Source organism: Hyperolius riggenbachi, chromosome 4 (genome assembly GCF_040937935.1).
Source record: "Hyperolius riggenbachi isolate aHypRig1 chromosome 4, aHypRig1.pri, whole genome shotgun sequence".
NCBI classification, from domain to species: domain Eukaryota; kingdom Metazoa; phylum Chordata; class Amphibia; order Anura; family Hyperoliidae; genus Hyperolius; species Hyperolius riggenbachi.
The window spans coordinates 269,695,118-269,721,849 of NC_090649.1; the positions used below are offsets into that span (position 1 = coordinate 269,695,118).

At 45.6% G+C, this 26,732-nt stretch overlaps 1 protein-coding gene across 1 annotated transcript in view; it reads left to right on the top strand.

The window, feature by feature from the left end:
- CRYBG1 (crystallin beta-gamma domain containing 1) overlaps positions 1-26,732 on the top strand; it is a 341,387-nt gene that overhangs the window by 216,237 nt on the left and 98,418 nt on the right. The window contains 1 exon segment of the mRNA XM_068233359.1: positions 23,722-25,451. Coding sequence (XP_068089460.1) covers positions 23,722-25,451 — 1,730 coding nt within the window.

Below are 26,732 nucleotides of genomic sequence, written 5' to 3' on the forward strand. Positions count from 1 at the left end.
TGTGCGTTCTAGCGGCTAAAGTTAGACTGTTTGCACATGCTTAGTGGGGGGCGGAAAGGAGGCGGGGAGATGCCGCTACAGTAGCCGTGCACATGGCTACTTAATATGCACTGCACTGGCAGCCGCTGATTGGCCGGCGGGACCACGTGATGCGGAGTGTCTCGCTCCGCATCACGTGGTCCCGCCGGCCAATCAGCGCCACTCTGGGAGACCTTATGCGGATAGAGCCGCCTAATGCGGCTCACTCTACCGTCCTCTCCCGTACCACCATGCGTTGCGTTAGGGGCACGTTATGCGACCATAACGTCCCCTAAAACGCAACGTCTTGGTGTGTAAGTAGCCTAAAGGGAACCTAAACTAAGAAGGATATGGATTTTTTATTTTGAAATAATAACAGTTGCCTGACTCTCCTGCTGATCCTGTGTCTCTAATACTTTTAGCCACAGCCCCTCAACAAGCATACAGATCAGGTGCTCTGACTCAGGGGTGAGCCTGGGGTGCCTGGCACCTGGGTGCAAGATTTTCTCTGGAGCCTATGGGAGTAGTTAAATTAACCGCGCCCAACCACATAACCACACCCATGTCCTGCCTAATCACACCCACACCTTCCACCTCTTTACGCATGCATGTGATACCCCATTCCTACCCCTCTTCCATGGGCTTGCTCCTGGCGAGCTTTGGCTGCCTGCGAGTCTGCTAGTCTCTGGACTGACTCAGGCTGAGAGGCTCTGCGAGTGCAACGCAGTCACACACTGCGTATTTATGGCTGCCTGCGGCCACCCTAGTCTTGCTCGCTGTCGTCGGCTCCTCCCCCCACCAAGCCCAAGCGTGAGGTGGGCTGCCTGTATCTTTCCCGTTGCGCCGCACAGCCTGCCAGTGTTGCCAACCTTTCACGTTATTTTTTTACTGACAAATACCTAAAAATTTACTGACAAAAGATTTTTACTGACAAAATTTCCCCACTAAATGCACATAAGTGACAGCGTTTCACCAGTAAATGCACGTAATGATGGACAGCCTTTCATCAGTAAATGCACATAATGAGAGACAGCTTTTCACCAGCAAATGCACATAATAAGAGACAGCTTTTCACCAGCAAATGCACATAATAAGAGGCCGCTTTTCACCAGCAAATGCACATAATAAGAGGCCGCTTTTCACCAGCAAATGCACATAATAAGAGACAGCTTTTCACCAGTAAATGCACATAATAAGAGACAGCTTTTCACCAGTAAATGCACATAACAAGAGGCCGCTTTTCACCAGCAAATGCACATAATAAGAGACAGCTTTTCACCAGTAAATGCACATAATAAGAGGCCGCTTTTCACCAACAAATGCACATAATAAGAGACAGCTTTTCACCAGTAAATGCACATAATAAGAGACAGATTTTCACCAGTAAATGCACATAATGACAAACAGCCAGTGTCCCCAGTATATGTAGCCAGGGATATATGTGTCCAGTATATGTAGCCAGAGGTATATGGCGTACATTTAAAATCGGCGCCGGTAGACTTGGGCGCAGGATCCAGCTGTTATATGGCTGGTCCTGCTTCTGCACAAGTCCGGGCCATTTTAATTACTATTCCCCCTCCAGGCCGCCATGGATAGTGGGGGAATGAAATAATTCGGCTTCCAGCAATTGCTGGAGGCCAAATTATTGTGTTTAAGCAACTTCGGCTCCGTCTTCCAACAGAGCCGACCTTCCTCACTAAGCGCTGCTATAGACTGATTCCCATTACAGTCTATGGCGGCGCTGGCTGCGCCCAAAGCTAGCAGCGCTGAAAAGCACTGCTCCGGGTATATGTCCACAGTATATGTACGAGGGATATATGTGCCCAGTAGATGTAGCCAGGGGTTATATGCGCCCAGTAGATGTAGCCAGGGGTTATATGCGCCCAGTAGATGTAGCCAGGGGTTATATGCGCCCAGTAGATGTAGCCAGGGGTTATATGCGCCCAGTAGATGTAGCCAGGGGTTATATGCGCCCAGTAGATGTAGCCAGGGGTTATATGCGCCCAGTAGATGTAGCCAGGGGTTATATGCGCCCAGTAGATGTAGCCAGGGGTTATATGCGCCCAGTAGATGTAGCCAGGGGTTATATGCGCCCAGTAGATGTAGCCAGGCATTATATGCGCCCAGTAGATGTAGCCAGGGGTTATATGCGCCCAGTAGATGTAGCCAGGGGGTATATGCGCCCAGTAGATGTAGCCAGGGGGTATATGCGCCCAGTAGATGTAGCCAGGGGGTATATGCGCCCAGTAGATGTAGTCAGGGGGTATATGCGCCCAGTAGATATAGCCAGGGGTATATGCGCCCAGTAGATGTAGCCAGGGGGATATGTGCCCAGTAGATGTAGCCAGGGGGTATATGTGCCCAGTAGATGTAGCCAGGGGGTATATGTGCCCAGTAGATGTAGCCAGGGGGTATATGTGCCCAGTAGATGTAGCCAGGGGGTATATGTGCCCAGTAGATGTAGCCAGGGAGTATATGTGCCCAGTAGATGTAGCCAGAGGTATATGTGCCCAGTAGATGTAGCCAGGGGGTATATGTGCCCAGTAGATGTAGCCAGGGGGGTATATGTGCCCAGTAGATGTAGCCAGGGTTATATATGTGCCCAGTAGATGTAGCCAGGGTTATATGTCCCCAGTATATGTAGGCAGGGTTATATGTGCCCAGTAGATGTAGCCAGGGGGTATATGTGCCCAGTAGATGTAGCCAGGGGGTATATGTGCCCAGTAGATGTAGCCAGGGGGTATATGTGCTTAGTAGATGTAGCCAGGGGGTATATGTGCTTAGTAGATGTAGCCAGGGGGTATATGTGCCCAGTAGATGTAGCCAGGGGGTATATGTGCCCATTAGATGTAGCCAGGGGGTATATGTGCCCATTAGATGTAGCCAGGGGGTATATGAGCCCAGTAGATGTAGCCAGGGGTTATATGCGCCCAGTAGATGTAGCCAGGCATTATATGCGCCCAGTAGATGTAGCCAGGGGTTATATGCGCCCAGTAGATGTAGCCAGGGGGTATATGCGCCCAGTAGATGTAGCCAGGGGGTATATGCGCCCAGTAGATGTAGCCAGGTGGTATATGCGCCCAGTAGATGTAGTCAGGGGGTATATGCGCCCAGTAGATATAGCCAGGGGTATATGCGCCCAGTAGATGTAGCCAGGGGGATATGTGCCCAGTAGATGTAGCCAGGGGGTATATGTGCCCAGTAGATGTAGCCAGGGGGTATATGTGCCCAGTAGATGTAGCCAGGGGGTATATGTGCCCAGTAGATGTAGCCAGGGGGTATATGTGCCCAGTAGATGTAGCCAGGGAGTATATGTGCCCAGTAGATGTAGCCAGAGGTATATGTGCCCAGTAGATGTAGCCAGGGGGTATATGTGCCCAGTAGATGTAGCCAGGGGGTATATGTGCCCAGTAGATGTAGCCAGGGGGTATATGTGCCCAGTAGATGTAGCCAGGGAGTATATGTGCCCAGTAGATGTAGCCAGAGGTATATGTGCCCAGTAGATGTAGCCAGGGGGTATATGTGCCCAGTAGATGTAGCCAGGGTTATATATGTGCCCAGTAGATGTAGCCAGGGTTATATGTCCCCAGTATATGTAGGCAGGGTTATATGTGCCCAGTAGATGTAGCCAGGGGGTATATGTGCCCAGTAGATGTAGCCAGGGGGTATATGTGCCCAGTAGATGTAGCCAGGGGGTATATGTGCTTAGTAGATGTAGCCAGGGGGTATATGTGCTTAGTAGATGTAGCCAGGGGGTATATGTGCCCAGTAGATGTAGCCAGGGGGTATATGTGCCCATTAGATGTAGCCAGGGGGTATATGTGCCCATTAGATGTAGCCAGGGGGTATATGTGCCCAGTAGATGTAGCCAGGGGGTATATGTGCCCAGTAGATGTAGCCAGGGGGTATATGTGCCCAGTAGATGTAGCCAGGGGGTATATGTGCCCAGTAGATGTAGCCAGGGGGTATATGTGCTCAGTAGATGTAGTGAGTGACAGGGACCTCCTTTAGTTAGTTAGTGACAGCCCGCCCCCCCCCCCCCAGCCGCCGCCGCTGCTCCCCCCTCACCTTGCAGCAGCGTCAGACCTCGATCAGCGGGCGACCCGACCAGTAAGAGGGCGCCGGACGCACCTGCTCTATATGCGGAAGTGATGTCACTTCCGCATATCAGTGCGGCGTGCTAGGTCCTAGCGCCCGCACTACTGGTCGCCGCCTGATCGAGGTCTGACGCGGCGCCGGTGCACCTGCTGCTAGAGGGAGGGAGAAGGAGAGCGGCGGCCACAGGGGGAGAGCGACACCGGGCGGCGCCTCTCAGAGGCAGGAGAGGCAGGCGCCTGGGTGCCTTGCACCCGCCCAGGCTCGCCCCTGCTCTGACTGAACTCAGATTGGAATAACTGCATGCTTGTTTTAGCTGTGTGATTCAGCCACTACTGCAGCCAAAGAGTTTAGCAGGACTGCCAGGCAACTGGTATTGTTTAAAAGGAAACATCCATATCCCTCTCAGTTTAGGTTCCCTTTAACATTAGCTTTAAAGAAAACCTGAACTGAAAATTAAAAGTCAAAATAAGCATACACAAGTCATACTTACCTTCCATGCAGTCTACTCCTCAGTGTTTTTCTCCTGTCCCGCATCCTGTTTGTCTACTGTGATCAAGGGAATTTTCTGTCCTCCATTTTAAAAATGGCCATTACCCATAACAGCTTTCTGGTCAGCACACAGTTAAACTGTAACATCGCCCACTTGAGCCATAGGGAAACATGGACATTACCTGATACATCAGTTTTCCTCTAAGCTATAACTGACAGCAACTGATTTTTTATTGACAGCAACTGATATATTTCAGATCTGACAAAATATTGTCAGAACTGGAAGGGATTATTGTCAGAAGAAAATGGTGAGCTTCTGAGAGGAACTGATGGCAAGGTAACTATGTAATGTTCATTTGAAGTTACCTCGTGTTTATTTTAAATATTTTTACTCAGTACAGGTTCTCTTTAATGACACTATTTTCTTTGCTACTAATGTTCTATTAATTATCCATAGTCATACTACACAACCAATGCAATATATCATGAGGTTTTTCGCTTCAGTGTCACTATGATGTACCTGTTTTGCACAGGTTAACAAACTTACTGTACAAAGCGTGTTAAAACACAGAGGTGCAAATATGCCAGTACAACTGTATAACCAGTGTTCACATGCAGTGCGCACCTGTAAACTGAAAAATGACAGCTAACATCTAGGCGATTCAGAAGTCACCTGGTTTACAAATACTATGCATTTTTTTCTTGTCTAGTTTTGTGGCCAATCTAAATCTATTTACTCATCACAAGACAAGGGAGATTACCTGAACTAGGCAGTAAGTGACCCAGCACAAAGTGAAAAGCATTTGGAGTAGAGCTGTGCGTTCTACAGAGCAAGCACTCGACTCATTGCATTCCGTACAGCAACAAGCAGGTGGTGGGCTCCTCCCCAGCAGGAATCTAATACACGGTGGTCAGGGTCAGCGTGCCAGGGGCTGCTGCGGTGTGCACTTTGGAATCTACTCCTGTTCCCGCCCTGATCTACTGGACTACAGGAGTGCGCTCCATGTTTTGCCAGCCTGCCTGCTCTGTTCTTCCAACGTGTCTGCTAACAGGTAGGAGCATGAATTTGTTTCCTTTCCTTTGTGAATCACCAGTTCATCTCAGTCCTGCCCACCGCACTATCAATAGTGTGGAAGAGAAGCTGACATTTGTTTGTGCCCCTGTCACTTCTGATTGGACGGAGTGTAGTCCGTGCCATTATCACAGCTGATCTGTCTGAGGACATGAAGTATAAGTTACCGGTATGCAAGTGTTCTGTTAGGACATTTTCTAGCACAGGTTGACTTTTATGCGCGCGCTCAGTACTAGAAGAATTTCTTGCTGCCGTTGAGAACTTTTTCAAATCAGATTCCAACGGAGCAGCTGCACAAGCTACTGCGTATTACATAAGATGTCCGCTAGAGGGCAGCTAGTACGAGACGAGCTACTTTCACTCTTTATATTTCCGTGAGGGTTTCCTTTGGTTATTGCAGTTGTGTACCCCTGTGAAAAATAGTTGTCGCATGAATGTTTGTCAAGAATATGCCATGATTTTTTTAATCGTTTTCAAGCATTCTTGTATGCTTTTAATTGCAATAAAAAGTTCATTTAGATTTACGTTCATATGTGATTACTGGAGACCAGAAATGGATTAAAATGAAATGGGACCTAGACAAGATAGCAGATTTTGCCCACCGCTAATAGTCATGTAGCTTTTTTTGGTGGAATTTAGTGGAGGCTAGTGTCCACCAGGCCCCTAGACTCTCCCCAGGCTCTAGGCAACTTTCTAGAATTGTCTTAAAGGGAAGGTTCAAGCAAAATTAAAAAAAACCTCTACTTACCTGGGGCTTCCTCCAGCCCCTGGCAGCCGATATGTCCTTCGCCGCAGCTCCGCCTTCAGCCGGTGGCCCGGGGTCCCCTCCGTTGCAGATGCCGACCTCACCAGGTCGGCATGGCCTGTGCGCGGCTGCGCCGCTCGTCAACTCGCTCACGTGGCTTGGAGCGATCTGCGCAGGTGTGAAAGTACTGCGCTTGCGCAGAACGCTCTAGGCCACGTGAGCACGAGCAGCTTGCAGGTGCAGAAGATACTGGTCGGCATCTGTAACGGAGGGGGCCACTGGCTGGAAGCGGAGCTGCAGCGAGGGACATAGCGGCTGCCGGGTGCTGGAGGAAGCCCCGGGTTAGTAGGTCCTCCCTTTTTTTTTTTTTTTTTAATTTTATTAATTTCTCCTCGCATCTGTCCTTTAAAGAGAATCTGTACTCTAATATTCTTACAATAAAAAGCATACCATTCTATTCATTATTTTCTCCTGTGCCCCTCTGTGCTGTTTCTGCTACTCTCTGCTGCAATCCTGGCTTGTAATTAACAGTTTTAGGCAGTGTTTACAAACAAACTAACCAGCTTCTAATAGGCTCAGCTAAGCATAGTGTGTGAGTCATTCACAGTGTGCAGGGGGCCTGCAGAGGGTGTGTATCGCGTCTACCAATCACAAGCAGCCCTGCACATTCCACACAATCAATCCTTAGCCCGACAAACAGGACAGAGGAAAGATACATTGATTTATTACAGAGACAGTGCAGTTAGAAAAGACTGCAGTAAGCCAGAGCAGATTAGAACAGGCATAGGAACTTATAGGATAGAAGAACTAAGGCTGAAAAATTTGTTACAGAGTCTCTTTAAGCATACATTGTCAAAATAGCATACCTTTAAAGGAAACCCGAAGTATGTAAAAAAAAAAAGTTTCACTTACCTGGGGCTTTTGCCAGCCCTCAGCAGCCACCCTGTGCCTGCGCTGTTACTAAGCGATCCTCTGGTCCCCCACAGCTCCGTTTTACTTCCTTCAGTTGCCGTCCACTGCACCTGCATGGCCCTGTTCGCTTGCGTACTAGTTCGCGCTCCCATCACCGGGAGCATCCTGCGCAGTAGAAATGTTCTCATAATGTGCCTGCGCAGGGCGCTTCCAGCGCCGAAAAGAGGACGCATGCGGCACAGTGGACGTTGATGTGTAAGTTGGAGAAAATGAAACAGAGCCATGGTGGGGGTCCGGAGGATCATTTGGCAATGGCGCGGGCACAGGGCGGCTGCAGGGGGCCTGCAGAAGCCCCAGGTAAGTTAATTTTTTTTCTTTACATACTTTAGGTCCACTTTAACCAATTGAGGACCACGGTGTTAAACCTACCTAAAGACCAGGCCATGTTTCTTAAATTGGGCCACTGCAGCTTTAAGGGCTCGCTGCAGGGCCGCACAACTCAGCACACAAGTGATTTTTTTAAACAAATATTTATTTTTACTAGCTGACCCACGGCGTAGCATACGCCGCATAAGGGAGTAGCGGGCAGGAAGGGGGGTATTGGGCACAGCGGTGGGGAGGGGGGCCGGACCCCCCTCCCTCACCTGGGTCCCCCATGTGCACTCCCCCTCCAGCTTAAGTTTGCAGCGGTGTGGGGGGTCGGACCTCCCCTCCCTCACCTGGGTTCCCCATGTGCGCTCCCCCTCCAGCTTAAGTTTGCAGCGGGGTGGGGGGTCGGACCTCCCCTCCCTCACCTGGGTTCCCCATGTGCGCTCCCCCTCCAGCTTAATTTCGCGGCGGGGAGGGAGGTCAGACCCCTCCTCCCTCACCTGGGTCTCTCATCTGCGCTCCCCCTCTAGCTGAAGTTGAGCAGCAGCAGCCGCTGCTATTAGTAAGAGGCAGCGGGCGGGGATGACTCACCAGTCTTCCGCGTTCCAGCGTGCATTCCACTGTCGTTACTTCCTGCAATGCCGCCCACTGTATTGTAAGTGGCGGGCATTGCAGGAAGTGACGACACGCTGGAACGCAGAAGAAGTGAGTCATCCCCGCCCACTGCCTTTTACTAATAGCGGCGGCTGCTGCTCAACTTAAGCTAGAGGGGTAGCGCAGATGGGGGACCCAGTGAGGGAGGGGAGGGGGGTCCGTCCCCGCCGCTGTGCCCATTACTCCCTTCCTGCCCGCTACCCCCTTCAGCTCGGCGGACACCCTCCAGCTCGGCGGCAAGTCTAGCACCGCCCCTTCTTCTGCTTGGACCGGGCGCTACTTCTTCTTGCTTGGACCGCCCCTTCTTCTGCTTGGACCGGCCCTGGGGGCAGGGTGATACTTCTTCTTGGTCGAGGCACGTATATATATATATATATATATATATATATATATATATATATATATATATATATATATATATATATATTTCTATTAAACAAATTTTTATTATTTTATTTTGTACCTGTCTCTCCCTCCTCCCCCCCCCCCCCCCCTCGCCAGCCAATCAGCGTGTAAATTAGGTGTAAAAGGGACTTAACTCCACTTGGATAGTGGACATTGCACACCAGGACCCTTGCCTGCTCGATGGGCTTCTGGCTGGTAACTCGGGTTGCAAGTATAGTGCCACTGGTGGCCATTATAGGGTTAATGTATGGGCTGAATGATTTTGCACATGTGCTTGGCCAATCGGGGTGCACTGCAATTGCCCAGGGTGCGTGCGCTCGCCCCACCACGCTCCCGTGGCCGGGAGTGCTCTGCGCCTGTGCAGTACTACTGTGCAGACGCAGAATGCTCCCAGCTGCGGGTGCGAGACAGTAATGTGCATGCAGACGAACTGCGCCGACTGGCCAAACTAACGGGGCTTCTATTTGGAGAACATGGAGGCTGAGGAAGATGGCGAGGGAATGATTGGTGCGAAGTTGGCTGGAGGAAGCCCCAGGTATGTATAAAACTTTTATATCTTTTCGTGTCAGGTACACTTTAAAGCAGCCTTAAAGCTGGCCATACACTTTTTAAATTATCACTTGATATTTTTTGTTTTAGATCAAAATTACGATTGATATTATGATCAGTTATTTTACACTGACAGATAAACAACATTGCTATCTATGTTCAGCTCGATTTTAGCCCTAAATATCAACCCAAAGCAATATTAGCAATGTTTGCGTATCTCTCCAGCAGCCGCTGGAGAGATACGTAGAGGGCGCACTTCTCCTGTGTAGACTGGCCCCGACTGGCTGAAGTGACGGGACCCAATACTGGAGCTGCAGACAGCAGAGGATGGCGGCGTGGGAGCGGTCTGAGCTTATGGGGCTGGAGGAAGCACCAGATATGTATAAAATGTTTTCTTGTCTGGTACACTTTAAGGGTTAAGTTTGTGTGTGGGGTAGGTCTTCAGGGTTAGGCATGGGGATGCGAGGGTCTTAAGGGTTAGGTGTGGGGTGGGGGGTCTTAATGAGAACACGAGGCAGTGTTTCAAAAATAACCCCCAAAAATAAATTACCTGATGCATTTAGTCCTCCTGGTCATGACGAGCTGCTGCTCGCCATTCTCTGCCTCTCCGTTCCCAAGTGAGAGACATTAGAAGAAGAGCCCTAGCACATCTTCAGCTCAGCTGTCTCTCCTTCAGAGCTGAGACATTGTCACCCTCAGGAGGGACAATAAAGGAGGCATGGAGGGAGCAAGCAGGGGAAAGCCCTTCCAGCCAAGAATGCGCCTTCTGTTTACAGAGTACCGACAAGCAGCTTGAGCGGAAGAATGGGCTGAGGGGACACAGAGGTAGTCATTCAGTTAGGGAAAAAGCCTGTGTGTCCCATTTCACTACTAAATCTGCCTCAGGTACACTTAAGAGTTAGGCTTATTGTTAAGGTCAGAGGGAGGGTTCTGTGTTAGAATAGGGTTAGGTTAAAGGCCCATACACACGTCTGATTTTTGCGAACGATGGGTCGTTTGAACGTCCCGTCGTTCAGTCGTCCGCCCACCAAATCGGGCGTGTGTACAGACTGTCGTTCGCGTGATAAGACTGAGTTTGAGCGATCCGCCCGTCGTTTGCAAAAATCAGACGTGTGTATAGGCCTTAAAGAGACTCCGTAACAAAAATTGCATCCTGTTTTTTATCATCCTACAAGTTCCAAAAGCTATTCTAATGTGTTCTGGCTTACTGCGGCACTTTATACTATCACTGTCTCTGTAATAAATCAATGTATCTTTCCCCTGTCAGACTTGTCAGCCTGTGTCTGGAAGGCTGCCAAGTTCTTCAGTGTTGTGGTTCTGCTATGAACTCCCCCTTCCAGGCCCCTCTACGCACACTGCCTGTGTATTATTTAGATTAGAGCAGCTTCTCTCTTATCTTTTACAAGCTGGATAAATCGTCTTCTGAGCTGGCTGGGCTTTCACATACTGAAGAATTACAGACAAGGGCAAAGCTGTTTGCAGGAGAAAAACAAGCAGCCTGAAACTTCAGTGCATGAGAACAGGGGGAAAGAAACACACAATGATCTCTTGAGATTCAAAAGGAAGGGTGTATACAGCCTGCTTGTGTATGGATGTATTTTGTATGTGTGGACATACTGTACATCAACCTACTTCCTGTTTTGGTGGCCATTTTGTTTGTTTATAAACAACCTTTTTAAAACTGTTTTTAACCACTTTTAATGCGGCGGGGAGCGGCGAAATTGTGACAGATGGTAATAGGAGATGTCCCCTAACGCATTGGTATGTTTACTTTTGTGCGATTTTAACAATACAGATTCTATTTAAGACATAGTAAAATATCGGTGGAATTACTGATATTCCACTATATAATTGAATATAGGGAATATAACTGATATTTTATTACCGTTATTTTCGGCCAATAGTGGATAATAAAATATCGGTAAAATTACACTGATATTCTATTACCATTATTTTGCGCCCATTTTTACATGCGGCGCTTTCATATGTATGCGAGTAAAAGTCCCTTTTTTCAGTTTAGTTCAGGTGAGCTTCAGTGCAACTGACCATAAGTCAGATCCAATTTCTAAGCTTTGCTGCGCTGCGGAAAACAGTACATTTTCCTTGCAAGTGGGAATCAGCCCTTCGTTTTGACTTTATCATGTCATTATGGCCTAGTGCACACCAGAGCGGTTCTGCTGCGGTTTGCCATCCGCTTGCGGGTGCGGATCCGTTAGGGTAATGTATTTCAATGGGCTGGTGCACCCCAGAGCGGGAGGCGTTTTGCAGAAACGCATACTCCCGGGCTGCTGCAGATTTTGGATTGCGGATGCGTTTCTGCCTCAATGTTAAATATAGGAAAAACGCAAACCGCTCTGAAAAACGGCACTTCAGAGCGGTTTTGCAGGCGTTTTTTGTTACAGTAGCTGTTCAGTAACAGCTTTACTGTAACAATACATGAAATCTACTACACCAAAAATGCTTCACAAAACCGCAAAATGCTACCTGAAACGCTACAGAAAAAGAAGAAAAAGCGTTTCAAAATCTGCTAGCATTTTGCGGATTTGCTAGCGGATTTTGGTGTGCACCAGGCCTGTGAGCATATTTTATGCAACTGCGATTGAAAAGCTTCATACACACGCTAAGTGAAACTTGGCAGAGGTGGCCGATAATGGCCGCCTCTGCCAAGGATGTAGGGTGTTTGCAGCGGCCTGGATGCCCCTCAAAGCCTTAGCTAGTGAGCAGTCTGGCGGAACAATTTGGCCAATCACCAGCCAAGCGCATTGCTCTGCCCGTTTATTCAGCTTTCATGTGACATCACTGCTGTGTTGCACACATCCTCCCCCCGCAGAGCAACAGAACAGCCTCAGCCCTGCAATGTCACCTAAGGGATTGGGTCCTTCCCGACATGCCTCGTACGTGTGTTCGAGACACTATATAATATTTATCTATAATAAGGATGTTCTCCGTAGTCTCTGTATACGTTCAGCAGAAAATGTGCAGTTTTCATGCTCGCATTTCATGTTTCACCAAAGCTACAGGCTTTCTTTTATTCTTGTTATCAGCAGGTCTCCCACATTCCCTAGCTGTCAATAATTACTTTAGTACAGTGAAGGTGAAGACTTGCACTCAGATGACAAGTTTGTTGGTTTTTTATCATGGCACATTATCAAACTTGGCAAAGTGTCACTTTTTTTCCAGTGAACTGTATCCTTTGCAAGTAAAGACAGATGTCTACACTACAGGTCTGTAGTGATGTTTGAACACTTGTTTCCTCAGAAGTTTTCCTGATAAGACACTATCATGTGACTGCTTGGAAAGTGCCATAGTACTGTGACACTACAGTCAGAGTGCATATGGGTTGTTTTCTGTTATTGGCAAATGATGTGCTATCTACTTGAAAAATAGTTGTAATCAGCATTCGTTTAGCATTGTGGTTATCCAGCAGCCAATGACTCAGTGACTTCTAGGACAGCATGTAAAGGCTCGTACACATATGCAACTTTTTCACCTAACTATCGTCCAAACTTGGTCTGTTGGACGATAGTTGGGCATGTGTACGCATGGCAAACGACTGGATGAGCAACTGATAACAGGCGGTCTCTCCGATCCACCGGCAACTCAACTCATACAACTGTTGGGCTGATATCGTGCAGTTGGCCAGCCATGTGTGTACAAGTCGTTTGAATGACCTGCACTTGTTCTGAATGTGGCCATATCGTGCAGTCCGTCCCGCCTTCATGTGTGCAATTTCTTGGTTGTGCGATTGGTCATGTCATCGGGTTGGTTGTGCACATTTGTTGAACGTGTGTACGAGCCTTAAGACAAGACTAGCAATGGTTTATTTGATACTGTAGAATTGAGGTTAAGTGCACATGCAAAAATGCTTACCTTCTATATCTGTTCCACTCTATTTTTCTCTTATCTCCTTTATTATGCCTTTAAACGACAACTATCAATAACTAAAGGTGCCCATACATCTAGCAATTTTGCATAACGATTGACCATTCGAATTGATCATTTTATCGACTGTGTTCCAGAATTCCCAATTGATTAAAAGTGGCTGATTTCATGTTGAAACTACCAGCTTAGTTGATCGAGCAGGATGCAAGATATCAGTCAATCGCACAGGAATCGGCTACTGTTCACATGTCATTCGATCGATTTTTGCATTCAGAGCATGGAGACACAACATCAGTCAAATCGAATGTTAAGGTGAATCACATAGGATATCGTTTGTAGTATGTGGGTTACTAGTCGATCGACTTTCGATCACTTATTCTAAAGTCGATTCCCTAATAAAGTTGTTCGCTTTGTCGATTGAATAAGAATCGCTCGATGTATGGCTACCTTAAAGAGACTCTGAAGCGAGATTAAAAATCGCTTTTTACCTTATATTCAACATGGGCATGTTTGCCCCAGCTAAACCACCGCTATCCCGCAGCAGAACGAGTGGTCTTTACCCCCCAAATCCCCCTCTTAAAATCCACGACTTTGTTGGTCGTGGATTTTGCTGCTCATGGAGGCAGAGCTATGAGCCGCAGCTCTGCCTCCATGCGCATCTATCACCCGGCGGATCTCTGCCTCTCCCCGCCCCTCTCTGTGAAGGAAGACTGAGAGGGGCGGGGGAGAGGCGGCGATCAGCGCTGATAGACGCGCTGAGAGGCAGAGCTACAGCCATTAGCTCTGCCTCAACAGGAAGGGCTCCCCGGGCACCACGGAGGGGATTTGGGAGGTAAAGACCCCTCGTTCTGCCGTGGGATAGCGGCCTTTTAGCAGGGGCAAACATGTCCATGTTGAATATAAGGTAAAAAGCGATTTTTAATCTTGCTTCAGAGTCTCTTTAAGTGTCATAAAACTACAATGTACAAATGATATCAAAGTATTATTTAATAGCTGTGTATTTATTTTCACACTCTAACTGTTAAAGCAGCAGGAACAGCCATACTCTCCTAGGAAAAAAAAACACATACCGTATATAAGTATATAAAAACTTGTTCTACTTACATAACATACATTATGCATTGTACTGTCCACCTTTTGTTTTCAGTAAATTTCATATAGTAAATAAAGAGAAAACTGTTAAAAGCATTTTCCATCTTTACTGCCTTTGACTGAAGCCAATCATGATGTCATTTCCTCACTTACTATTTTTTTCTCCTACCTGAAATGGTGTATGCATTTCCAGCCCTCCTCCCCACTGAGCACTGTACAAGCTTGCTTTGTAAACACATGTGAGCACAGCATAGACTGTATTTCAGCAGCTTCTGCAGAGTGAAGGCGTAAATGAGGCATATTTCTCTTCTCAGCCTCGTGTCACACTGAACTGCCTTCAGCCAATCCGTGAGGAGCGGGAATGTGGGATTGGAGATAACAAGCTTCCCTCTCCCCTGCAATGTACAAGAATAGAGCCAGGCTGACTAAGATAAGATTCATATCAGCAGACAAATTTATGATTATATTACAGAGGTGTCAAACTCAAATACAAAGTGGGCCGAACCTAAACACTGGGACCAAGTTGCGGGCCAACCTCAATGTCTAGTGACCACCATCCTTCCTTATAAAGTTCCCTGGTGTCTAATGGTCCCCCTCCCTCCTCTATACAGTTCCCGTGTGTCTAGTGGGCCTCTTCCTACCCCTATACTTTTCCCTGGTGTCTACTGGACCACTCTTTCTCCTACACAATTCCCTGGTATCTAGTGCCCATCTCACTTATAAAGTTCCCTGGTGTGTAATGGGCCTCCTCTCTCCCCTATTCAGTTCCCTGGTGTCTGGTGGCCCCCTCCTTCCCCAATACAGTTTCCTGGTGTCTAGGACTTCATCTCCCATATAGCTTCCCTGGTCTAGAGTGAGCCAAACATAATGCAAAGTGGGGAATCCACTTGCGGGCCACATCTGATGGCTCTGGGTGCCAGATTTGGTCTGCAGGCCGGAGTGTGACATGTATGTTATATTGGAATGCTTGCAATTCAGGGTCAGGATGTGTACTACATAATAAACACAGAGCAGTGAGTAAATGGAACTTTATTTTATGGCTTACAATCCTGCTTTGTACCCGAGGCGAACTTTAGGTCAAAAAGTTCATACTTACCTAAGAGGAAAAAAGCTTCTGGGTCCTGTGGGCTTTTCCGCCCTGTTCCAAATTTCTTGTTGCAATCCTTGCATGTCTTCCTCCAGTTCCATTTACAGCCCCCTCTGCCTTGTATAATATCTATATCCAGCAGCCCCTCTGGTGTACAGTTTCCAGTGCTTTGGAGTGCTTTTCAGTACAAAAATCATCCGACTCCAACTCCACAACCCTTGCAGGGCTATGTAGTGGGTACGAAAATCGTCCCACTCCAACTCCACAACCCTTGCAGGGCTATGTAGTGGGTACGAAAATCGTCCCACTCCAACTCCACAACCCTTGCAGGGCTATGTAGTGGGTACGAAAATCATCCCAACTCAACAACCCTTGCAGGGCTATGTAGTGGGTACAAAAATCATCCCAACTCCACAACCCTTGCAGGGCTATGTAGTGGGTACAAAAATCATCCCAACTCTGACTCCTCAGTTTATGAAACCTTTGATTTCAGGTATCCAAATATTGCTCCAACTCCACAGCCCTGACAGCTTCCTTGAGCAGCAGCTTCCCTCTTCCATGTATTGATCCAGATTTGCAGACTTCCTATTGAATTTGCAGCCTCCTGTGTGTGAAATACCCTAGGCATATTGTTGTTTTTTTTATTACCATGGCCAGCACTGCTTAACTTCCTAGGTATATGAGGTTTGAAGCATTACCCAGAAGTGCATTTGGCGCTAATGGGTTAATGTGAAGTGTTTTCACTGCATTAGCACCAGGCAGCACCTGGCAACTTTACCAGCGTATATCGGATTAACCCTCTGGGCGATACAATTATATCGCCCAGGAGGGGGCGCAGCACTTTTTTAAAAAATGTTTCTAATTTAAATCATGTAGCGAGCCCTGGGCTCGCTACATGATAGCCGCTGCGCAGCGGCATCCCCCCACCCACTCCGATCGCCTTCGGCGCTCAGAGTAAGCAGGAAATCCCGTTCAGAACGGGATTTTCTCCTGGGCTTCCCCGGTCGCCATGGTGACGGGGCGGGATGACGTCATGGACGTCGTGACGTCAGAGGGAGTCACGATCCACCCCTCAGCACTGCCTGGCACTGATTGGCCAGGCTGCGCAAGGGGTCTGGGGGGCTGCACGGCGGCGAGCGGCGGCGATCGGAAGTTACACGCAGCTAGCAAAGTGCTAGCTGCGTGTAACAAAAAAAAATTATGCAAATCGGCCCACCAGGGCCTGAGAACTCCTCCTGCGTGACATACCCCGAGCTCAGCTCGGGATTATCGCTCAGGAGGTTAAGCCCATAGTGTCATAATGTTTACAGAATACATTAACAAATCAAGCAGACTACCCTTCATTCTAAACTGGAATGCATGAAACTGCTCTACATACCTGATGTGGAATGTGTCCTATTACAATCAGTCACCAGGGGTCATGATTCACATTGTTTGTTCTGTTAGCAGCTTTACAAGATATCCTATTGTGTACATTTCTCCTAGTAGGATGACATTTTTGTAATTTAGTTATTTTTATGTGTAATAATCTTTATCCTATAGAATATGTTGTTGTGACTCCGGGAAATTAGTTATTGCCCTTTACTGCTCAATTTACATTGTTGACTATTTACTCATATTTATTGTTTACCTGTTGTACCGCTCTGCACCGTTAGATACCAGACAAGATTACAGCAGCAATTGTGTCTAATATTGAACCCCCTGCTGCTGCTTCTAGTGTAGTGCAGGCAGGTTTTGACAGATCGAGTGCGTAAAGAACCAACATGCCAAATTTGCGTCTGATTGTAATATTGATCAAAAATGCTATAGCTCAAGTTAATGTTTTTTATCAAATATAATGTCTAATCCATTGAAAATCCGACAGTGTCTGACCATCTGCCCATTGTGTACTCCTGTTCTTGAGAGTCAAGGCATGGATTCCTCAACCGTGCTTAGTCGGTACAAAAGTCTGACTCCAACTCCTCGGTTTATGATTCTTCCGACTCATTTGCATATGACTGAAAGTTGATTGAAAGTATGTAACATAAAAAGGCATTTAATCACTGCCAAAGCTATATTAAGATGGCATCTGCTTTTGGGAACCAAAAGCTCCCGGTCAGGAAAGTGACACTACCCTGTCAGCCGTCCCAGCCTTTCATTGTCAACATCAATGTCCCAGCATGTTGCCTGTATAATAAGATTCACCGGAGCCCCATATCAGTCAAGTTCCAGCGTGTAGCCCTGCCATCTTGCAGAAAAAGCCTCTACCTTGTCTATATCTGATATAAAACATGCCAAGGCCATTTTCTGCAAGGGGCAGGCCTGTGCACCAGAACCCAGCTGATACGTGGTTACAATAAATCTTATTAAGCATACAATGTTTTAGGACATTCTAACTTTTAAGCACTAGCGTACCTCTGTGTTTTTTTTATGTGCACCAGAGATGTATTTTAAGAGTAGCAGTAAAATAGAAATCAAAACTAGTACTTGGGAAGAGTACTTGTAGAGGATGCATACAGGAACAAAGAACATCGATCAAGCTGTTTTTCTGATTGATTCCATGAATCTGATTGAATTGGATAGCAGCTATCCTTCCATTAGTAGGCCTGAACGATTGTTTCTGATCAATCATCCAAATAATTGTATCGTTAATAGCCACCTTAAGAGTGATATAGGCCGAGCTACTTACTGGTAGTAGTGTTTCGGCGAATCCTCCAGGACAGCTCCTCCTGAGATTATCATTGATCCCCTCCCCTATGGAAACACATGCAAATGTCAATTAATTAAACAAATTAGCTCCCACTACATAGCCAGTTACCTCCTGTGCTTCCCCAGTTCTAAAAAGAGTACTTAGCTCATCCCTTATTCTCATAGCATGTTATTATTATATTCATTTAAACATATACAACTCTTAAGTGGAAATAGGGCTGGGAACTAAGGCAGCTGTCCTGGAGGATTCGCCGAAACACTACTACCAGTAAGTAGCTCGGCCTTTCACTCATCATCCTCCAGGACAGCTCCTCCTGAGACCAGCGAGAAACCGTTACCTAAAGCTAAGTACTCACGGGGGGACAATTGTAGCTGTCGCTGCACACGGGAGCGTGTGCGCGACAGTTCGGAGACAGTTCGGCGACAGCTCGTCGCCAAGTCCCTCTGCATACACACGGCAGCAGAGGGATTAGCGATGCGGCGGAAGCTGTCGCCGAGGTTCCTCCCCCCCGCCGGATGCTCCGTGTACTGTGTGTGGGTAGCTGTCGCTAGCCCGCATACACATGCGGGGCTAGCGACAGTTCCGGCGAGGTTGCGGCGACGGCTGTAGCCGGCGATTGAACATGTCAATCGCCTGGCGACAGCTCCGACGGGCGACGGTCCGGGGCGCGCGCGTCATACACACGGGCGAACCGTCGCCGCAACACGCGCGTGCCACGTGGTTGCGGCGACGGCCGTACCACGTGTGTATGAGCCTTTAGGATGGGATAACTTCCTGGAGCACTTTATGACCAAATGCCTGATCCTGGCTGGAGAGTAATTCGACTCTGTAATGCTTCACAAATGTTGTGTCCTGACCATGTAGCCACCTTACATATCTGGTCTAGTAAAGCTCCCGATCTCTGTGCCCAAGAGGTTGCCAAGGATCTAGCCGAGTGTGCTCTAATATCTGAGGGTGTATTACTGCCTACTGAGTTATTTTAACGTAATCAGCTCCCTAATCCATCTAGCTATGGAGTTCTTGGAAGCATGTAGGCCCTTCCAACTACCTGCAAATAGCAGAAAAAGATGGCTTGACCTTCTCCGGTGTCTAGTTCTCTCTAGATAACTGCTTGTCTTACATCTAGTCTGGCCAATCTTTTCTCTCCCTCGTTCTTAGGGTTAGTGGAAAAGAATGGTAGAAGGATTTCCTGAGACCTATGGAAAGCTGTATCTACCTTGGGTAATATGTTGGATCAGGTTTGAAGACTATTCAATCTGGATGGATGATCATATAGGGGTCCTCCCCCTATAGTCAAAAAACAACAAACAAACTGCAGTGAGCCATGGGTGAGCTGGAAACAATGAAGAACTGGGGAAGCACAGGAGGTAACTGGCTATGTAGTGGGAGCTAATTTGTTTAATTAATTGACATTTGCATGTGTTTCCATAGGGGAGGGGATCAATGATAATCTCAGGAAGAGCTGTCCTGGAGGATGATGAGAGAAATATATATATATATAGACTTAAACAACATATACATACTACAGTAAACTCCGGTAGCTGTTTGGGGCCATCTACAGGTGTCTCCCAAGCTTGTTTTAAAAGGGTCCTCCACCCCAAGTCCTTAAATGACAGCAACCCTAAATGCATTGTTCTGCTCCGTTGTTCTAACATCCTCATAGTAACAGTATGTGTCTTTCTGCTACAGGAGAGCAACGTGTCTGTACAGTGCTTATTCTAAGCAGTGCTGCCCGTAGGATTGAGTTCGATCCTGATGAGCGACACTAATATTACTTGCCTACATACCTTTGGATACCTTATATTATAATGTACGTTGCTCCTGCTATAATGCTTTGAAACCTTGAAGTGGAGTCTAGTTAAATTCTTCTTACAGAACCAGAGAGAGAGTGATACTTCCAACATGTTTCCTGTTGGAAGACATTTATTATTATTATTATTATTATTATTATTGTGCATTTATAAAGTGCCAACATATATTCTATGGTGCTGTACAAAGATTATTTGACTTCCTTGTTCTTGTAGTTATGCAGCACGCAATTTCCCATCAGTGGGTCAAATCGATTCTTTCCAACATCCGATCTGATTTCTGATCCTTTTTTTTTTTTTTTTTTTAATCAATTTTCCAATCACTTCTATACTATTCTATACTCTCCCTCCTCTCTGACAGTGAAACAGTTAATGGATCTCTGAACACACAGTTCCAGTGCTGTGCTGTACAGCTGTGGGGCTGGTTTCTGTGACCCTGCTGAGAATTCCACTGCTATCTGTGCACCAGTTTATTCTCTATACATTCACGCGATGATACAGTATTTTCTCCCTTTAGGGCTCTTTCAAACTGCAGTCATGTTTGTACTTGCAACAATGCATACAGTGGGTTGCAAAAGTATTCGGCCCCCTTGAAGTTTTCCACATTTTGTCACATTACTGCCACAAACATGCATCAATTTTATTGGAATTCCACATGAAAGACCAATACAAAGTGGTGTACATGTGAGAAGTGGCTCGAAAATCATACATCATTCCAAACATTTTTTTTTACAAATAAATAACTGCAAAGTGGGGTGTGCGTAATTATTCGGCCCCCTGAGTCAATACTTTGTAGAACCACCTTTTGCTGCAATTACAGCTGCCAGTCTTTTAGGGTATGTCTCTACCAGCTTTGCACATCTAGAGACTGAAATCCTTGCCCATTCTTCTTTGCAAAACAGCTCCAGCCCAGTCAGATTAGATGGACAGCGTTTGTGAACAGCAGTTTTCAGATCTTGCCACAGATTCTCGATTGGATTTAGATCTGGACTTTGGGCCATTCTAACACATAGATATGTTTTGTTTTAAACCATTCCATTGTTGCCCTGGCTTTATGTTTAGGGTCATTGTCCTGCTGGAAGGTGAACCTCCGCCCCAGTCTCAAGTCTTTTGCAGTCTCCAAGAGGTTTTCTTCCAAGTTTGCCCTGTATTTGGCTCCATCCATCTTCCCATCAACTCTGACCAGCTTCCCTGTCCCTGCTGAAGAGATGCACCCCCAAGCATGATTTTGCCACCACCATATTTGACAGTGGGGATGGTGTGTTCAGAGCGATGTGCAGTGTTAGCTTTCTGCCACACATAGCATTTTGCATTTTGGCCAAAAAGTTCCATTTTGGTCTCATCTGACCAGAGCACCTTCTTCCACATGGTTGTTGTGTCCCCTACATGGCTTGTGGCAAACTGGAAACGGGACTTCTTATGCTTTCTGTTAACGATGCCTTTCTTCTTGCCACTCTTCCATAAAGGCCAACTTTGTACAGTGCATGACTAATAGTTGTCCTTTGGACAGAGTCTCCCACCCGAGCTGTAGATCTCTGCAGCTCGTCCAGAGTCACCATGGGCCTCTTGACTGCATTTCTGATCAGCGCTCTTCTTGTTCGGCCTGTGAGTTTAGGTGGACGGCCTTGTCTTGGTAGGTTTACAGTTGTGCCATACTCCTTGCATTTCTAAATGATCACTTGAACAGTGCTCATTGGGATGTTCAAGGCTTTGGAAATCTTTTTGTAGCCTAAGCCTGCTTTAAATTTCTCAATAATGTGATTCCTGACCTGTCTTGGACCTGTCTTGTGTGTTCTTTGGACTTCACGGTGGTGTTGCTCCCAATATTCTCTTAGACAACCTCTGAGGCTCTCACAAAGCAGCTGTATTTGTACTGACACTAGATTACACACAGTTGCACTCTATTTAGTCATTAGCACTCATCAGGCGATGTCTATAGGCAACTGACTGCACTCAGATCAAAGGGGGCCAAATAATTATGCACACACCACTTTGCAGTTATTTATTTGTAAAAAATGTTTGGAATCATCATGTATGATTTTCGTTCCACTTCTCATGTGTACACCACTTTGTATTGGTCTTTCATGTGGAATTCCAATAAAATTGATTCATGTTTGTGGCAGTAATATGACAAAATGTGGAAAACTTCCAGGGGGCCGAATACTTTTGCAACCCACTGTATGTGCTTGTGTTTTCTATTGTGTGCATATGCAGTTTTTTACGGTTTGCTGTTTTTTTTTCCTATTCAGTGTTAGGAGTAGGAAACAAAACCTTTTTGGTGAAAAATGCAGCATGCTCTACATTAGAAAAAACACAAGGCAACCCATAGGTCTGAATGGTTTTAATGAAGTCTGTGGTATGCATTCTAATGTGAACTTGTACTTTAAATACTGCCACAAACTTATTATTATTTAGTATTTATATAGAGCCGACATCTTCTGTTGTATACAAGAGTATATTATCTTGTCATTTACCGTAACTGTCCTTCAGAGGGGCTTACCATCGAATCCCTACCATAGTCATATGTCTATGTATGTATCGTACTCTAGGGCCAATTTAGGGGGAAGCAAATTCAGGGCTGTGGAGTCGGAGCTGGAGCAATTTTGGGTACCTGGAGTCGGAGGATTCATAAACTGAGGAGTCGGATGATTTTTGTACCGACTCCACCACAGCCCTGAGCAAATTACCTGTATGTTTTTTTTTGGCATGTGGGAGGAAACCGGAGTACCCGGAGGAAACCCACGCAGACATGGCAAGAACAGACAAACTCCCTGCAGATAGTGCAGCTGGGATTCGAAGTAGGAACCCACTGCTGCAAGGCGAGAGCACTAACCACTATGCCACCGTGCTGCCGTACTTATGCCTCTCTATATCTTCTGCGCCTCCACATTTTGTGCTGTTTGTGTCCTACTTATAAAAAGGTGTATATTGACTTTTAATAGATACTGAAAAATATTTCAAGTGATAGGAAAACTTGTATCTTGGTTTTAAAGTTTGAACTGTATTTTTTTAAAATTCACAAAAAATGTTGTATAGATTAAAAAAAATATATGATTCTGCTAATAGATGTGCAGTTCTGTCCATTATCCTACTGTACATAAAGCGTATTTATACAGCTAAAAGCCATAGGGTGTGTATTTTTGTAAATATAGCCCTTTAGCAGAAATGCATCTTTCCAGTGGAAGTCATTAGTGCTTACCTCCATTATGTCTTTGGCACCATATGACTGACATGTGGCAGGTACATGCAAATAATTTAAGATAAGAGAAATAAGATAAGGCCTCATGTGCAATTCACTTTTTCACCTGAGTTTTCTCCTAGGTAATATTTTCACAATGAAATAAAATGCAATTTAAATCACCAGCAAGTAGGAAAATACTCAAAATAACTTTGCTAGTAGTTTCTGAACTACTATTTAATACTTTTCCAATTGCAAAATGCTGAAAAGTTATTTTAAATACAAGATGAAAAATGATCTCCTATAAGAAAACTCAGGAGAAAAAAGTTAATATCTAAACCTTCAATATCTTTTAGTAACTCAGAAAGATATTCATTTTCCCAATGACTTTAACCCTGTTAAATGTGTTGTCCATTCATTGTTTTCTATTGTTTCATAGAAATACATATAAAATAAATGTTTTAGTCCAGTGTTCTAGCTGGTTGGAATGCCATCTGTGCTAAATAATCCTGTGGAATAAAAGATAAGTAAACAGTGATTATCTGAGTGGTATGTTGGGAGGAGGTCTACACCCACTGAGTAAATGGAAACTGTGTCTTCCGTCTGGATACATTGCTGTATTTTCTTTGGTCATTATACAAGATTATCACCATCCACTTTTTTTTTCTTTTCAGTCTAAAGCATCACCTACAGAGTCACCTAAAAAAGAGGCACCAAAGAAGCCCATCCCAGGAAAAATTTTTGGAAACCTCTTCACCACTAGTAAGAAGAAACAAATTAAAGGTGTCCCTGATTCTCCTACAAGCCCTACTAATGAGAAGATTGTGACAACGGTCAGATCTGAAGTTGTGAAAGAACGAAAGAAAGTTCATGTGTTAACAACCAGTTCCAAGGTACAGCTCCAAGCAAGCAGTTCTGTACCAGATCCACCATCCCAGCTTGTCACTAAAGACTCTACACTGCCTGTAGGTCAAAGGGGGAATGAGGCTTCTAATGGTAACAGTTCTATTTCCCTTACAGAGCAGAGTATAGAAACTACAACAGTAAAAGAACTAGAGAAAAGGAATACTGAAAGTCCCGCTACTTCTTCTGAAGCACTTTCAGGTTCCAGTCCGAAATCTGCTCAGACCTCAACGTCTAAAGGTGACACCCTGATCACTGTTGAGAAGAGCTTACGGAATTACACACAGTATGCTGGAAGAAGAAGCTCTACAGATGGAGAAACCAAGACCACTGTGAGGAGACCTCCAACATTTTTACAAGAAAATAATCAAGAGTCACCCAAATCCATGACAAGAAAGACCTCAAGATTCTCTGGCAAAGTATCAGAGTCTAAATATAAAATATCAGACAAGCCGCCTCAGAAATTGGGCAGCACAGACAAGTTAAACACTACAAAGTCCTTATTACAGCTTCCAACACAAGGGGATACACAAGGCCTAACATCACCACCAGCTGAACAGAGTCTGCCCCTAGATGTTGGTGACACCTCGGCAGCTGTCAGCCCTTCAGAAAGTGACCCATTTACAGGAACTCCACAAGATAAATCAAAAGGACATAGCAGTAATGGGCTCTCACCTGATGCTAAAGTTTTAACGGTTGATATTTACTTATCTAAAACTGCTGGAGCAAATTCTCCAACAGCCACCAGAACCTATTCCAACGGAGATAGCATGGAGAGAAGAAGTCCCACCAGCAAAAAAATAAACAAAAGAAGACGTTCGTATAAGTCTCAGAGCAGTCAGAATGATGAGAAGAAAACAGAGAGCACCGCACTCCCTGATGATGTTTTTGATGATGGAAGCTTTAAAAGCACTCAGGAGCCTTCATCTATTTCTCCTAGTAATATAAAACCTGCTGCAGCTCCTCTGTCACCTGAGTCTAGCAGCGCTGTATCAGCCAACCCAGAAATAAAGGCGGGGGCTAATCACAAAGTATCGCCCAAGGGTGAATCAGACAAAGATAAACAGCAACACCCAGCTTCCAGCCCTGTTAGGAAAAAAGCTCCGTGGGTTCCCTCTTCTCCAACAGTTCGAAAGGCACAAGCTAGAGATCCTGTGTTTAGAAATTCAGCTGTAGCAGCTGCTGCCAAAGTCTCTGAGTATAACCAGCCTGTATCTGTTACTACAACAAAGGACGCCTACGTGGAAAAGTCATCTGTGCTTGGATCCTTAACTGGAAGTAGAGGGCAGGACTTGAATAATAGCACTGGGGACATAAGCTCTGCAGCAGGTGTTAGCACACAGGACAAGCCGACAAAGCAGGAGAGCATCCAGGGAGTGCAGGCACAGCAGACTTCCAGCACAAATGGCTCACACAGCCCTACCCAGAATTCTAATTCAGATACTGTAAAGACTCCCTTCAATGACAGCTCCAAATCCACAGTAACCTCCAAACTCAATATGTAAGTACTCCATTTACATCCTATATTTTACTGATAACTGTTTCTGAACTTAGTTCTAATTGTATTTTCTATGTTCTAATGTTTCTGTTGAAGAATTTTATAAACATCTAGGGATTTCAACTGCATGAAAAAAGTAAAACCTCTTGAGAATTGCCCTTCAGAATACTGTAATTAGTTGTAACATTCAGATGCATGTTTTAGTCCATTCTCACAGAATGTGCACTGTGGGCAAAATTACTCAGTGATAATAGGATTGGGAACGTGAACTAATCATTTTTTCAAACTGTTTGCCAAGATTGAGTTAATATATCTGCTGCACGTAACAACTTATAGGTTATGGTGCTTATCTCTACTACCTATACTACCTTCAACTTTGCACAAATGGCCCGATGTACAGTATATGCCATTTTATGTACACATTTGTCAGTCAATGTAGATTGTTTTCACCAAGATGTTTATTTCACCTTTAAAAGACAATATGACCACATAGGAATGTAGACTTGGACCATGGAGATGGAGATGACAGAGGATACCGTACATAATGCTAGGGTTCTAAATGGTCATGGATTGGTACACAGTTGCTGAATTCACCATCAATAAGAGAGCACAGATATTCCACATGCTTACTTGAATAACCAGCTGTTTTGCAAGGATACAAATACCTGCTGCTAAGCATGTTTCTAAGTTAATGGATAAGTAATTATGGGTCTTTTCATTCCATGTGGGACCAGCGATTGTCACACAGTAGTGCATAACATGCTGGACAGGATGAGCTCTCTGCTCACAAGGTAGAACTGCTAGAGATTAAGACGTTTGTGGGGTGGTGGTACCAAAGCAAGGCTATCTCTCACAATTACGTGTATTTTTACAGATCAGTGCCACACACTGCTGGACTGTGATTTTGTACTGCATTGAGTAGTGCAAGATCATGTGGCATAGCAATTCTAATTTAGAATCAAATTCTTTTTGGATTGGATTAGCACGTAAATCTGATTAATTGGACAGTGATGTATGGTACAATTTAATGCCAGGGCAGTTATAATCATTTAGAAATGATTATTCAGTTGCATATTGTATGGCAAGTTAAAAAAATCAACAGTAGAAACTACCACAACCATTTATTTCACTATACTTGGCCATGCCACTACCTTAAAGTGTTAATATACTCCTAAATAAGGCACTGATCACGACTACAATATGCTTGCATTATTGATTTTAGCTGCATTTTACAATACTGGCACTCACATTGTTTACAGTGAGGGCTCTTTCACACTAGAGGCT